Source organism: Asterias amurensis, chromosome 6 (assembly GCF_032118995.1).
Source record: "Asterias amurensis chromosome 6, ASM3211899v1".
Taxonomy (NCBI): Eukaryota; Metazoa; Echinodermata; class Asteroidea; order Forcipulatida; family Asteriidae; genus Asterias; species Asterias amurensis.
In genome coordinates, this window is record NC_092653.1 from 19961617 (window position 1) to 19977536 (window position 15920).

Below are 15920 nucleotides of genomic sequence, written 5' to 3' on the forward strand. Positions count from 1 at the left end.
TGTCACACAAAATTATGTGCTTTTCGATGTATGATTTCAAGACCTCAAATTCAAATTCAAAATTAAATTCGTGAAAAATTACTTCTTTCTCAAAACTTTCTTGTTACAAAACGCTTTTCAAAGACCAACTCGACCGATCCAAGGCAACGTGTGCCTTTAATAATGAGATTGCTGTAACTTCTTACATTGTCCAGGTAACTGCAAGCTTATCTCTCCATCCTCCCACACCATATGACAATTATAGCGTTGTATTGGTAATACATCAACTCTACCACCATCCTCTGCAATTCTCTGCACTCCAAATGCTATGTCATTTTTCTTGGTATGAAACTCATATCTATAGAGAGAAATCACACAACAAGATTTAAACAGTACATTGTTGCTGACATTACACAGATTATATGAGTTGAATTTCAATGTCTTATGCAAGTTGACAATTAAAGATTTACTACTAAAACTAGTTTCCACCATCAAGTCACAAAGGTGACTAATAAACCAGATTTGTCATTCTTGTTCATTGTAAACTGGAATCCACCTGATAGATTGTTCATGAAATATATCAACAATAATAACAAATAAAATAAAAATACACTACTGCTTTGAGGAAAAAAAAACACTTTAGAATGTCAATTGTAATGAGTTAAAACATATGTTATTAATTTGCAAGAGCCAGGTGAAGTTTATTTGTGATAGACTAGTGCATTGAATTCAAGTTTTAGTGGCCGAGTCATCAGATTGAAGGCTGAAAATTTGGTCATAACATCACTGCTTCTCTTCATGTTGAGCCGAGTACATTTCAGAGTAAAAGTTATTGTGGAAGTTTCGCAGCCGAGTGGTTAAGAGCACCGAATTCAAACTCTGGTGTTTCTGATCAGCAGAGTGTGGGTTCGAATCCCCAGCCGTGACACTTGTGTCCTTAAGCAAGACACTTAACCATTGCTTCGTCCTTTGGATGGGATGTAAAGACATTGGTCCCATGTGTTGTGTAACGCATGTAAAGAACCCAGTGCACTTATCGAAGTGAGAAGGGGTTCGCCGCGGTGTTCCTGGCTGTAGCTGCTGTCTGCGCCACAGCACCTTGTAAACCCTTACACGTATAAGTGCTACATAGTTGGGTCTCAGAATTCATCACTGTAATAACCTATCTTTCTGTAAGTTTGTATATACTAAGCGCCTTGAGTACCTTGTTTGGTAGATACCTGCGATATATAAGACTTTGATATTACACTATTATTATTATTATTGTTGCAGCACAAACTGCAGACTCTGCATGTACATGTACGTGTAACATCAATGTCAAACAATGCAGTAACACTCAATTTGGGATAGCTAAGCCTGTCCAGGGCCTACTTTCATAGAGCTGCTTAAAAGCTAATTCAGTGTTTCCATTTCAGAGGGCTGCTAATCGTAAGCACAAAAAAGGTGTGCTTACCTTCCAATGCTTACTGTAAGAAAATTAATGATGTAACAATGCAAGTCCTTGGCTGGATGCACATTTTTCTTGCTAAATGTGCTGTCTCACCTTGGCGTTTTTACCCAGTTTTTGCCGACGTTTGAACATTTTGCCCAAAAAACTGGCGTATGTCGAATAAGTTATGGGTAAGTTTTGTATAAGTTAAAAGCGTGCTGAAACACGCTGGTATATATGTCTTACGTTAGGTGAGGTCATCGAGAAATTATGTGCATGCACATACATTTTCTACGTATGCCAGCATGTCTCATAAGTTCAACATAAGTTGTAGGTAAGTAAAACGATCTTTCACACACTTTACTTGTAAATTAGTCGTAAGTCGTCATACGTTCAGATAAAGTCAAGCGTACCCAAAACAAATTTTTAACCTATGAGTAACATGCTTTCAACCTATGTCAAACTTATCTCCAACATATAGTAACAAGCATGACTATTCAAACATGCCTACAGTCATTCATTCTTGTCAATCAATACCAACTGATAATAACCTTAGAACACTCCCTGGTTGATGAACATCATACTTCAGTTCCAAACTACTTCCTCTGGATAGTTCATACTTTAAAACCTCTTGACTGGATAAATGTCTATCTTTGATGTAATAACTCTCAGGAACTTTACCTCCTAACATGACCTGAAATTTGAAGAGATACAAGGCATAACGTAAACTAAGTATAGTGCTACATACATGTATGTTTTATTTTACAGGTGTTTCTTTATTTTTGTTTAAACATCTATAATGAGCAGCACTTGGTACATGTACAAAATGTATGTAGTGCACACCATGTCAATTTTGAAGCAGTCCAGCTGGTCTTTACCCCATTGAGTCCTGCTATTACTCAATGGATATTTTATTCAACAAGCTCAAAGTGTATGTGCACCCACCATTGCAGTGACAGCCAGAGATGCTAAGTTTGCACTGTTTCCTTTAACGGTTTAAAACATCTGGTTCTAGATTGACCACCACAGGCAGTGAATTAACACTTTGCTTGTTCTTCTTGAAGTTGATGGCCATCTAGTGCAGTATACCAGTGGGTCTGATCCAGCCCTCCAACCGTGTATTGGACCAATGGGTGGAGCAAATATCCCGTGCCTGTTCTACCCTTCCTCTATGCCTAACGCAAGTACTACTCTGGAGTGAGCCCTGTTCCAAGGACTAGTATTCAGTTCAATAGACTGTTAGCACAGTTCTTTGTAATTGTCTTACTCCAATTGTTTTTGTGAGATAAAGTTTATTTTGTAATGGAGTAATAAATTACATAATGTAAACATAAATGCTAATTGAGCTTTCTTTATAATTGTTATGTTTGTGTCTGCCTTGTACTTATTATTTGAGTTTCTAAAATTAGTTACAAGTATCAGTAACCACTGAAACACTAATTAAAGTTTCTTAATAAGGTCTTACTTGATGAGTACAGTTTGGATCTCCAGCTTGACCTCTTGCTTCTCCTCCCCAATGTAATGGTAATTCATTAGCATCTATGTGCTTTAAGAGTGTTTCTTTCCAATTACCTGTAAATACAGAGATATTTCAAATTAGCCTCAGACAATCCACTTGAATGTCAAGTACATGTACTTCTGTATGGGAGTCACATTTCAAACTTTGCATAATGGGATACAATCAAGCAAAGTTTGTGCAGAAACCATGCACATAAAACTCAAAACTAAATTACCGTAGTTGTGCAAGTTCAAATACTTCTATATAAGCCCTGTGACTAATTTGAGTCATCACATAATGGGTGGACGGTAAATTAATGATGGTGCTTTCCAATTCAGTGACAATTTATGACTGTTGACTTGAAAACCATGCAGGTGTACAAATATTGTTAACATGTTGTATGGGTGGGGACTGTGTCTTTTCATTACAGTCACAGTGTTTGTCATTGTGAAGGGAAATATTTTTGTGAATTTATTAAGTGTGACCAAGCAAGCCATTTAGACCATCACCTTAATTTTCAGATTATAAACCGCACGGCGTATAAACCGCACTTCCCCAAAATATGAAAAAAATATATTTAGGTGTCGGCGTATATGCCGCACGACATATAAACCGCGACCAACACAAATAAAACGCATGAAAAACTAACCTCAAACCTGCCGCGTTACGGGTGATTTTTTATCTCACACTATCAGTCCTGAATTATACTTTTTTTCCATCAACAACCCTTTTCAAGAATTTGCGATTTGATGATCGGTTGTGTTGACCATGTTTTGTGAACTTCTTTGGCAACAAAATCTCCGTGAATCAAAGATCAGTCGACAACGCACACCGAGAAATAGTTGAACTTTGCCCTGCATCGCATCGCCCTCTGTTGACAAAAGTTGTTCACGTTTGATTAGACTGGGCCCCGAGCCTCGAAGCGTGAGTCAGACGTTCAAGCTATTTGTTGTACAATGGGCAGCCGCTCTACTCGATCCGTCTGAAGTCTAGCCAAGATTTTATGAATGGAACTATTACCGGCCAATCATCAACGGCAAATCATCAAACGGCCAATCACAACATGCATACACACAAAGGGGCCGTGCTTGTTTTCGGTCCTCTTTGTGGCGATGTGCAGTGACAGGCGGGCGGCACATCAGTCATTCTTGTATAGCTGCCACAATGTGGGAGTTGCGTCGTAATTAAAGTGGAAATGTATTGAAGTGTACACTATTGATCGTAATTGAAATGATCTATTATAGGATAGCATTCCTTTTTGTAAGCTGGCAGCACCCCATTTGTGGGACCACATTATTGTTTGTGTTATGATGAAAGTTACAACTGAAAATACGTTTATTGTTGTGATACTGAAAAAAACCAATAACAGTTTTAAAAATTGACAAAGTTATATCCTACTTTATTTGTAGGTAAGTGAGATCGTGTTGCAATAAAAATTAACTTCAAACAGTGCATTGACTATCGTTTCAACATAGGATTCGTCTGCAGAAGCAGTGATAAAGAAACAGTGCGAAGATTTATATCCAAGGAATCCTTTGCCTTCCGTTTTGTTTAAATAGAAATCTTATATCACGCACACCGCGGCCAATTCACCGACACCGCGCGCAACGACTCACCTGACTTATAAGTCCACTCACCGCCGGAGAAATGTCTTGGTCCGTGTACATGTTTGAGTTATGTGACCTCACATACATATTCAACGTGTGGGTCAACAAAATACTACGCACGCGCACAACTGGAAACAGACAAGCGGGCCAGCCTGGTAACTTGCATGCACTCGACGTGTCGAGTGAAAGCCTCGCTCTATCATGCTACGGCGGGAACCCGGGAATATTCACCATGTGCGTTTTGTTGTGCATGCAAAGCTAGGCGATCACTGATCTTTATGTTATTATTAATTAGAGATCAGCGGTTGCGATCGATTGTTAGAGGGAAGAAACTGTCAGTCAATGAAAAAATACTATAACAATATTGCTGACCGCATCGGCAATACTCGAGGAGTCGAGTGTTTTATTTGCGGATGAGAGAACTTGTAACTTGTATGGGTATATTTGCACATTATTTCGAAAATAAAGAAATGGCTATCTGCACTTTACTATAAGGCACAGTTTTGGGCGACAATTGTTATTCATTTCACGTCACGTCTAATTGTGGCCAAGTGTGTTGGCAAAGGATATGTCTGACATGTACATGTACCTTCTTGTACACATGCACACGGTACACAACCGAATGACAACGTGGTGTTGTGGCTGGGCTTCTTATCTTCGCGAAGACGTGTCAAATTACTCATAGGCTTAGATATAATGGTGGTCGACCACCGGTTGATTTTGACCAAGCTGTGTATGATACGGAAGTTTCGGGTGTAGTGTTTATTCTTTTCTGCATAAAAAGTACTTTCAGGCACTGTGACCCTATAATTATTTGTACCTACAAAGTTACCATTTGGACTAAGACTAAAAATGCCAGAAAATCCCATGTTCGTGTACATCGATCTATTTTTGTTAGCTCTGTTGCTAAACATCCTCGTTCTTAACATTTTAAGATTCCATTCCCCTCAATTAATTGCACTTACAAAAATTCTCAAAATCTCTCCTAAAAACAAATTTTAGGGCAAACTAAAATTCGCACATCGTTCAGCAGCTATCATGTTTACAAAAATTAAAAGACGAACGTAAATTTACAAGCCCTACACACCAACATACGAGGAAGGCTGGCTGTTTCTGGTTGCGTTGCACCGAAGACGTACAGATACCAGACTGTGGGAAATTGTGCTGATACTGCTACGTCAGAGTTATGCAGGCCTAGCGCAGCATGGCATGATTGGAATGTGCTCGGAATTTCCCGAGCGATCTGTACACGGACCAAGACGTTTCTCCGGCGGTGAGTGGACTATAAGTCAGGTGAGTCGTTGCGCGCGCTGTCGGTGAATTGGCCGTGGTGTGTGTGAAAAGGAAACGAGAAACGTCTTGCACCAAGACTAGCACATTATGCACAAGTACACATGCAAGTTCGTAAAGCTAGCAATCTGTTAATTGCGCTGCTCAATCTTGAGATTGCACAACCGATGTTGGGGGCACCTTATTGAGCGATGTTCGCCGACGGGTTGCGCTACACCCTCGCGTTTGCGCCGCCTGGAAATGCGCTAAAATTCCCAAGTGTTCAATGTTACCGCATGCTGCTGTTGCGGTGTGCGTGGTTGAGCTGAAGAAACCGCTGGCTGACACGAGTGTAGCCTGGATGTCTGACGTCAGTATATAAAGATCGTGGGATTAATAGATAGGGGGGCCAGTCTATTTCGCCGAGACACGAGAATAGCCTGAATGTCTGACGTCAGCATGTAAAGATCGCTAGGATAAATAGACGGGCACCAGTCTAGTCTAACCGAGTTGCGCTGAGAGGGGGAGCTGAGGGCGGTTGATAAACATTTTACAAAGGAAACAATGTGGTGGGATTTTCTACAGGAGTTTGTGTCATCACACAGGCAGGTTTTTGTTCTCGTTGAAGAAAAAAAACATTATTTAGAATATTTTACAAACATTCTTTCTTTTAAAAAATTCTGTTCTTTCTCAAAAATATTTACATGTCAGCCTACAAGCCGCCCGCAGAATAAACCGCAGGAGTTCAAAAAAATGTCAAAATCAACGTATAAACCGCAGTTTATAATCCGAAAATTACGGTTTGTCATTAGAAGTGGAAATCGTGGAGTGTAAATGAAACTTTTTTCAGATCCTCATACTTTTCTTGATATGCACAATTCTTAATATCAGTTCATGAAAAAAACCCATCTCAGAGCAAACAATGAACTAGCCCTGTAGCAACCAATGAACTAGCCAAGTAGCAACCAATGAACTAGCCTTGTAGCAAACAATGAACTAGCCTTGTAGCAACCAATGAACTAGCCCTGTATCAAACAATGAACTAGCCAAGTAGCAACCAATGAATTAGCCAAGTAGCAACCAATGAACTAGCCAAGTAGCAACCAATGAACTAGCCTTGTAGCAACCAATGAACTAGCCAAGTAGCAACCAATGAATTAGCCAAGTAGCAAACAATGAACTAGCCAAGTAGCAACCAATGAACTAGCCCTGTAGCAAACAATGAACTAGCCTTGTAGCAACCAATGAACTAGCCCTGTAGCAACCAATGAACTAGCCAAGTAGCAACCAATTAGCTAGCCAAGTAGCAACCACAAAAACTAGCCTTGTAGCAACCAATGAACTAGCCTTGTAGCAACCAATGAACTAGCCAAGTAGCAACCAATGAATTAGCCCTGTAGCAAACAATGAACTAGCCAAGTAGCAACCAATGAACTAGCCTTGTAGCAACCAATGAACTAGCCTTGTAGCAACCAATGAACTAGCCAAGTAGCAACCAATGAACTAGCCTTGTAGCAACCAATGAACTAGCCTTGTAGCAACCAATGAACTAGCCAAGTAGCAACCAATGAACTAGCCTTGTAGCAACCAATGAACTAGCCAAGTAGCAACCAATGAACTAGCCTTGTAGCAACCAATGAACTAGCCAAGTAGCAACCAATGAACTACGAAGCCCTGTAGCAACCAATGAACTAGCCCCGTAGCAAACAATGAACTAGCCTTGTAGCAACCAATGAACTAGCCCCGTAGCAAACAATGAAATAGCCATGTGGAAACCAATGAACTAGCCAAGTAGCAACCAATGAACTAGCCTTGTAGCAACCAATGAACTAGCCCTGTAGCAAACAATGAACTAGCCTTGTAGCAACCAATGAACTAGCCAAGTAGCAACCAATGAACTAGCCTTGTAGCAACCAATGAACTAGCCCTGTAGCAAACAATGAACTAGCCTTGTAGCAACCAATGAACTAGCTAAGTAGCAACCAATGAACTAGCCAAGTAGCAACCAATGAACTAGCCCTGTAGCAACCAATGAACTAGCCCTGTAGCAACCAATGAACTAGCCCTGTAGCAACCAATGAACTAGCCCTGTAGCAACCAATGAACTAGCCCTGTAGCAAACAATGAACTAGCCCTGTAGCAACCAATGAACTAGCCAAGTAGCAAACAATGAACTAGCCCTGTAGCAAACAATGAACTAGCCCTGTAGCAACCAATGAACTAGCTAAGTAGCAAACAATGAACTAGCCCTGTAGCAAACAATGAACTAGCCCTGTAGTAAACAATGAACTAGCCCTGTAGCAAACAATGAACTAGCCCTGTAGCAAACAATGAACTAGCCAAGTAGCAAACAATGAACTAGCCCTGTAGCAAACAATGAACTAGCCCTGTAGCAAACAATGAACTAGCCAAGTAGCAAACAATGAACTAGCCATGTGGAAACCAATGAACTAGCCCTGGTTGCCACAGGGCTAGTTCATTTGTTGCTACAGGGCTTTTTTATTGGTTTCTTCATGGACATGTAGTTTATTGGTATACACTTCTGGCACCAAGGATGCCTCTGAAGTAGTTCACTGTAGCTCACAAGCCTGAGGAAATCTGTGCATGTTATGCGACCCAGAAACACCAGTGTCAACCCCTACTCTTCCATTGTACATATAAGTGTTCTTGGTTCCAGTACCCGAGACCTACAGATTAAGGTCCCATCTGAAGGACAAAGTAATCATGGCAAAGTATTTTGCTCAATGACACAAGCGCCACTGCAGAGACTCAAACCCACACTCTGCTGGTCAGAAACACCAGAGCTTGAGTACGGCACTCTTAACCACTGGTCATGAACATGCCACAAAAGTTAATTGGTTGCTAGCCCAGTACTACATGTAGTACTTGTAAGTTGATTGAAACATCCAATTGGAAGAGTCTATTTCAAGCAAATAATCTATCAGAAATTATATCAGCTTCCCTCTGATAAAATAAGTCTTTATCCATTAAACTTACTTCCTAAAACACTGATCTTCTTTCTTGTGTTTTCTTGAAGGAATGGCTTCACAAGAGAATATGCAATGGGGAAAATCGTTGGTGCGTTGATGACAAAAATCTTCTTCAATGTCTCTGGATAATGCTGCTCGAATAAGGCTACATTCTACAATACAAATTCAATAACAAAAGAGTATTACTTTATCAGTAGATTGTGTGACGTACATGCAATCTCATTACCTTGTGGAGGAGGTCTTTATAAATGACAAACTCATAAAATATTTTACTGATGAACAATTGGAATTCAATTTCACATATTTAAAGGAGATTTCCAAGGCCAAATAAATAAAATAAAAACACCAGTTGATCGTTTTGATTTTTTTTAAAGGAGGTGGATGCAGGCTTTTTTATTTTTATTTATAATGTTTATGTTATGTTATATCTATTTGTTGCATGAGGACCTGGGTTAAAGGCAGTGGACACTAAAAATAATTTAGTACTAAAAATATTTATCAGCATAAAACCTTTTTTGTTTACAAGTAATGGGGAGAGATGGATGGTATAAAACATTGTGAGAAACAGCTCCCTCTGAAGTGACGTAGTTTTTAAGAAAGAAGTAATTTTCCACGAATTTTATTTCGAGACCTCAAGTTTGAATATGAGGTCTCGAAATCATGCATCAGAAAGCATACAATCTCGTGTGACAAGGGTGTTTTTTCTTTCATTATTATCTCGCAAATTCGACGACCAATTGAGCTCAAATTTTCACAGGTTTGTTATTTTATGCATATGTCGAGATACACTAACTGTGAAGACTAGTCTTTGATAATTACCAATAGTGTCCACTGCCTTTAAAAGCGATTATTCATAAAAAAGATTCATTCATAAATACCTCAGACAGTTTCGCTATTCCTATTGGTGGAGAGCGCGTCACGTGGGTGTGTATAAACCTTTGTTTATGACCAGTAAAAAGTGTTGAAACATGGGCACGCGAGTTTGCACCTGTACTTGTAAGACAGTTTCTTCATTCCTATTGGTCGAGAGCAATGGCCGAGACAGTTGTGCCACATCACGCGATACGCGTGACGCGCACAGCATTCTCTTATAAGGAGTTGAGGGCCTTGACTGAGCTATTTCATAGCTGGAGGGGTGTTGTGTTGAAAGAAATCATTGAAAAATTATAATGTTTGCATTTATTTTACTTTTTGACCATAAGTGTTGATGTTTTTTGACCGAAAAGGTATTTATGAATGGGAATCAAAATGTGTTGAATCGGTTTTCAACTAGTGGTTTAAACCTGCCGAGGCCAGGTTCTTGATAATTTATCTCGACTTCGTCTCGGTAAAATTATCAAGAACCAGGCCTCACTGGGATTGCACCACTAGTTGAAAACCTCTTCACCACACATTGATTCCCTTATTCAAAGGTATTGCGAAACGCTGACCGGCTTGCGATCAAGTACAAAACAACGTACATAGCCACGCAGTACACAGTATATCAAGCGATACAATCAAAATCCATTTTCAATGTACAGGCCTCTAGTCTTCATAGTTGGCATGCAACAAACAATACAACAAACATTGTATTTTGGGGATTTATTTTGCGGGGTGAACACGCGTAATGGAAGATGCAATTTTTGATCGCATGTGCGATTGTGTGAACAACTTTTTAACCCAATTTTGTTTTATAAAGTGCCAAACGGAGGGTTACACTTGTATGGGACCATCCCGTTTTTTTTTGTGTTTTTTTTAAACAAAGAATAGTAACAAAAAGGATGCTGCCCCCCCAATAAAAGATGCGGGCAGGGACAATCAACTGGTATTTATTTTTATTTTGCCTGATTCAGTCATGCAGTAAAAATGGAGGTCATTTGAAGCTTGTAATACCTTCTATTTTAATATATTAAAGTCAGTGTCAGTTCAGGTAAATAATTGACATAGTTGCTCACGGTCAAAAAATGATTTTTTTAAATACTTTGTGGGTGGAAGGGCCTTGAGGTGCATGTAAACAAAATTGCATTTTCAATTCTATATATAGGCCGTTGCCATGGTTACGGCTCATTTTTGTTTTGTGGCCATTTTAGGCCGATTTTGGGGTTTGAAAAACTGGTTTTTAGCTCATATTTACAACTCCACCCCACCAAAATGCAAAATTATTTCAAAAAACCTTTTATATCACTACAAACTATCATCCTTGGCCTTCCTTGAGAAAAAAAATTATTGCTTTAAATATCACCCTTGTGCTATTTTTGCATCATGCATTACAGTATGTTTTTAGAACTTGCTAAATCGACATTTTAACCCTATTTTTGGACCCCAAAATGTCAACTTGCCAGGGGTCTTTAGGCTGTGATTAGGGCCAACATTGGTCTTTCCATATCTGGTGTCAAAAACTTGGGCAATTGTATCCTGTTGTGACAGTACTGCCTCAAAACTAGACTTTTTTCCCAAAAACTAGACTTTTTTCCCCTTATACTTTGTGGATGGTAGGGACTTGGGGTCCAAATAAACAACATTTATATTTCAAATCATAATATAACACGTTGCCATGGTAACAGTTCATTTGTGTTTAGGCCACTTTAGGCCGATTTTGGGGTCTGAAAAACTGTTTTTTTTAGTTAATATTTACAACTCAACCCCACCAAAAAACAAAAATATTTCATAAAACCTTTTACATCACTACAAAGTATCATCCTTGGCTTTACTTGAGACAAAAAAATATTGCTATAAATTTCACCCTTGTGCTATTTTTAGAACGTGCATTAGGGTATGTTTTTAGAACTTGCAAAATCAACATTTTTACCATATTTTTTGCCCTCAAAATTTCATTTTTTCAGGGGCTCAGAATATTTTCCTTTAGGTTTTGATCAGGGCCAAAATTTGTCTTTTTATTTCTGGTAAGAAAAACTTGGGCAAGTGTATACTGATGTTAACAGTACTGTCTCAAAAATAGACTTTTTTCCCCGAACAGAAAAATGCATTTTGAATTGTTTTTTCTTCATATTGAATTTCTAACATTAAAAAGTAATAATTCTATCAATCTTGCAGCTTTTCCTAAGCACTAGTGGATTACCCAACATTGATCAGGAACTGTTGATGACCTTAATTGTAGAATTTGCCCGGCCCAGCCCCAATCATATTTCTTGACATTGCATAAAACAATGTTTTGTGAATAGCGCCTCTTTTTTTGAAAGTGTTCCCTTTCGGTTGTTATTGGTGTTTTCATGTCTTCTGGGTAGAAACACTGTGTTTATTGTATCCTGTTGTGACTGATCATGCCTTAAGTATAGTAATTTTTCCAAAAGCAATGCATGCTTGTTAAAAATCTGGCACTGTTTCCATGCCCTTTGAGTAATGAATACAAAGTTTTTATTTAAACATAATGGTATCCAACCAAACCATAACCAATGCTTTGCCACTGAGAGTTCTTGATTTGGCTACTTTACCTATTGTACAGGTATGATTCCCATTGCAAGTAGAGTGCGATGAACATTCTTTACAAGTTGTCTTTAATACAGGGCCAACTCTCATTGGTCCCTGCCTGCTAACAAATGTAAAACTTTTCATAGAGATAGAGATCATAAACAATGTAGTTTCTGTGCTTGAGGTAGATGGTTTAGAGCATCCAATCATGTCCAACACAAATGTGGGAAATTAAAAAGCCCGCTTAAAAGTGTTGGAAAAGTTTGCCAAGATCTTATTAAAAACAATGATACTAACGATTTGCAAGATGAGCGTAAGAGATCATTTAAAAGGAACACGTTGCCTGGGATCAGTCAAGTTGGTCTTTGAAATGCGTTTGTAACCGTTTGTTATTAAATGCATGGTTAGAAAGATGTTTTTGAGTGATACTTGTGTGGATCATTATATTCTACTTTTAAAATATCTTTCTAATCATATGCATTTTGTAATAAACGTTTACAAACGCTTTTCAAAGACCAACTCGACCGATCCAAGGCAACGTGTTCCTTTAATGAAACAACATTGAAAGAAGTTGTAAATACTTGCACCCGCTCAACATAAATAAGTAAGATGCATTTGCAGTGACAAAAGTTTATTCAGGCTAGTTTGATTATTTTTTCCATTCACTATCTTACTAATTCATAATTATTATATATGTCTCTGAGAACGATCAACAAAAAACATTGTCAAACATTACCTGCTGAATTGTTTATCACGTTAAATAAACCAACTCTTTTATTGTTTGCAACGGTACAATTGAAAGGAACCCCACCATGGATGGGGGAACTGCTTACAGAAGGCCAAAGCAGGTGAATGGCCATTTAGATACTTTGGATACAGTACTTGCTCACTTTTAGAGCCTCTTTGTTCTGATAGGGATGAAAATGTTTAGTTTGGTAGCGGGCAGGGGACCAAGAAGACTGTTATAAGGCCATGGCCATGTATAGACAAGAATAGTAAAGAATGCTCATCGCACTACTTCTCTTCTTGCAATGTGAATCATACCTGTACAACTAGGTAAAGTAGTCATGACAAAACAAGAACTCTCAGTGGCAAAGCATGGTTATAAACTTTTTTTTGTTACTTAAAGAGCATGGAAACAGTGCCATATTTTTTTAACAAGCATGCTCATTTTTGTTTTTTATCAATTCAAACTAAGGGGGATAACTTCAAAATGCATTTTTATTGTTTTTGGAAAAACTACCATGTTTGAGGCAGAAGTGTCACAACAGGATACAATAAACCAAAGTGTTTCTCCCCAGCAGACATGCAAACCATAATGATAGCCCAATCACAACCAAAAGGGAAATATTCTGAGAACCAAAAACAAATTAAGACAGTGCAAACTTTCTTGATGTGCAAGGTGAATTAAAAAATGTGACTTTCAAAAAAGAGGGGCTGTTCACAAAACTTTGTTTTTTTTATGCAATGTCAAGAAATATGATTGGGCCGGGGCCGGTGTGGGGCCGGGGCGGGGCAAATTCTTAGATTTAGGTCATCAACAAGTCCTGATCAATGTTTGGTAATGCACTAAGCCTACAGAGTGCTTATGAAAAGCTGCCAGATTGATGGAATTATTACTAACTTCTTAATGTTATAAATTCAAAATGAAGCAAATATTTCAAAATGCATTTCTCTATGTTTTCGGGGAAAAGGGTCTATTTTTGAGACAGTTCTGTAAAAATGTTGATTTTGCAAGTTCTAAAAACATACTGTAATGCATGATGCAAAAATAGCACAATGGTGATATTTAAAGCAATAATTGTTTTTCTCAAGGAAGGCCAAGGATGATACTTTGTAGTGATATAAAAGGTTTTTTGAAATAATTTTGCATTTTGGTGGGGTGGAGTTGTAAATATAAGCTAAAAACCAGTTTTTCAGACCCCAAAATGGCCAAAAAACATAATGAGCCGTAACAATGGCAACGGGCTATATATAGAATTGAACATGCAGTTTTGTTTACTTGCACCCCAAGGCCCTTCCACCCACAAAGTATAAAAAAAAATTCATTTTTTGACCGTGAGCAACTATGTCAATTTACCTGAACTGACTCTTAAGTAGCCGTTAACTTTGAAGATTTGCATATAATGGAGATAAATGTAGACTAATAGCTAATCTTAAATCATCTTGTTCATCATTCACAAACACGTACTGCTGACATGTCTGACCAGTGCTCATTAAAAAAAAATCATTAATTAATTTCACAAGTGAAAATGCAGAAAATAAGGATGGTAAAGAAAACATACAAATAGGAGGGAAACAAAGAAAAAAGTAGCACTCCTGATGGATTTTTAAAAAGTAAACTTAATTACTATCGAGTTGACTAGGGTGTTTAAGTATGATCATGAAATTAAAGACCCATCGATTACAAACCAAATGGCCAAGTTCTTAGCTTTAACTTTCTCAAGCGATTAATGCAGGGTTGTGTAACTGAAAGATTTGAACTAAAGAAAGTGTTTGTGTCCCCCTTAACATGGTGCAGTGTTTTTACTCTCACTACAACTTTGTTAATTGGGATCATTAATTTTCTTTATTGCATTATTTACATTTGCTACTTTATGTAAAGTGCCTGTAGCGATTTCACAGACGGCTATAATTAATTCTATCTCGAGTAAGGATGAGTAACCTGTGCTTACTTAGGACGGGTGTAATGCGTCCTAACGCCTACGGATCTGGAACTGAACTCATCTTACGTCCTAAGATTAATCCTAAATTAGGAAAAGTTTGGTAAAATCGATGACTAGAGTATTTCTAGGTATAGCTTTTCACTATATTATAAAAATAGCATTTAATAGATTATGAAAGAAAGAAATGTAGAACTAACCCTGTTGACTACATCAACTCCTGGTTTCCAAAGATGGTGCAATCCAAAGCCCTCCATATCAGCAATGTATATAATTCCTTCTACATGTGATTCCAACTGCATCATGATGGTAATACATGCAAAGCAAATTAGATTAACCTGCATTATACAATTACTGCAATTACACACTGTCTACATATTGGCAAGTGCTACATTTTCTGGATCAGCAAGCATGAGACCCGAGACCAATTTCATGACTCTGCTTACTGTAAGCAACCAATCGGCACTTAGGCAAGCAGAGAACTCTGTGCTTACGTCAAGCGTATTTCAGAGGTTAGCAGTGAATTTTCGCTTCTAAACGCTACTAACACCTGACTAAGCATTCTACGCTTACAAGGCTAGTGCAGAAATTCAGTGCTTGCATGTACATGTAAGGGGAGAATGGTGATGGTAAGCGGAGATGGCAGGTGGGCTGCGCCATAAAATTGGGCCATGTATTCACAAAACCTTACCAAATAAATTAACCACTCAACAATAAAGTGTAAAGCACACTTTTTTCGATCACAGTCCAACAATGTAACAGATCCACTTAGTTCAGAGGCCAATTTTTACTGGTTTTCTGTTGTGATTGATTGTCTATATATCTGTATACTTTTTCCTTTATCGTTTTATTGATCACATAGTTTTTCTATGTTTTTTATCGTGGACAATAAATAAATCTATCTATCTATTCTATCTATAGTGAATCCTATTTTTGACCTTTTCATGATTTTTCACTTTTCATGGTTAAGTGTTGTAGCTTTTCTTATTTTTAATGTAAAGCACCTGGAAGCGATTTTGCAATAGATTTGGCCCTATATAAATGTGTTTTGCTACTTATTATTTTCACAAACTCTAT

The 15920-nt window shown here is 38.1% G+C and overlaps 1 protein-coding gene across 5 annotated transcripts in view; it reads right to left on the reverse strand.

Moving 5' to 3' along the window:
* LOC139938005 (SEC14-like protein 2) overlaps nucleotides 1–15920 on the reverse strand; it is a 45608-nt gene that overhangs the window by 3578 nt on the left and 26110 nt on the right. For 4 of the 5 annotated variants that reach the window (XM_071933344.1, XM_071933345.1, XM_071933343.1 and 1 more), the window contains exons 9-13: nucleotides 15044–15139; nucleotides 8780–8924; nucleotides 2874–2980; nucleotides 1960–2102; nucleotides 186–337 (exon numbers count right to left, since the gene is read on the reverse strand). In XM_071933344.1, coding sequence (XP_071789445.1) covers nucleotides 186–337; nucleotides 1960–2102; nucleotides 2874–2980; nucleotides 8780–8924; nucleotides 15044–15139 — 643 coding nt within the window. The remainder of the gene's footprint in view (nucleotides 1–185; nucleotides 338–1959; nucleotides 2103–2873; nucleotides 2981–8779; nucleotides 8925–15043; nucleotides 15140–15920) is intronic. The other variant, XM_071933346.1, reaches the window with a different exon arrangement.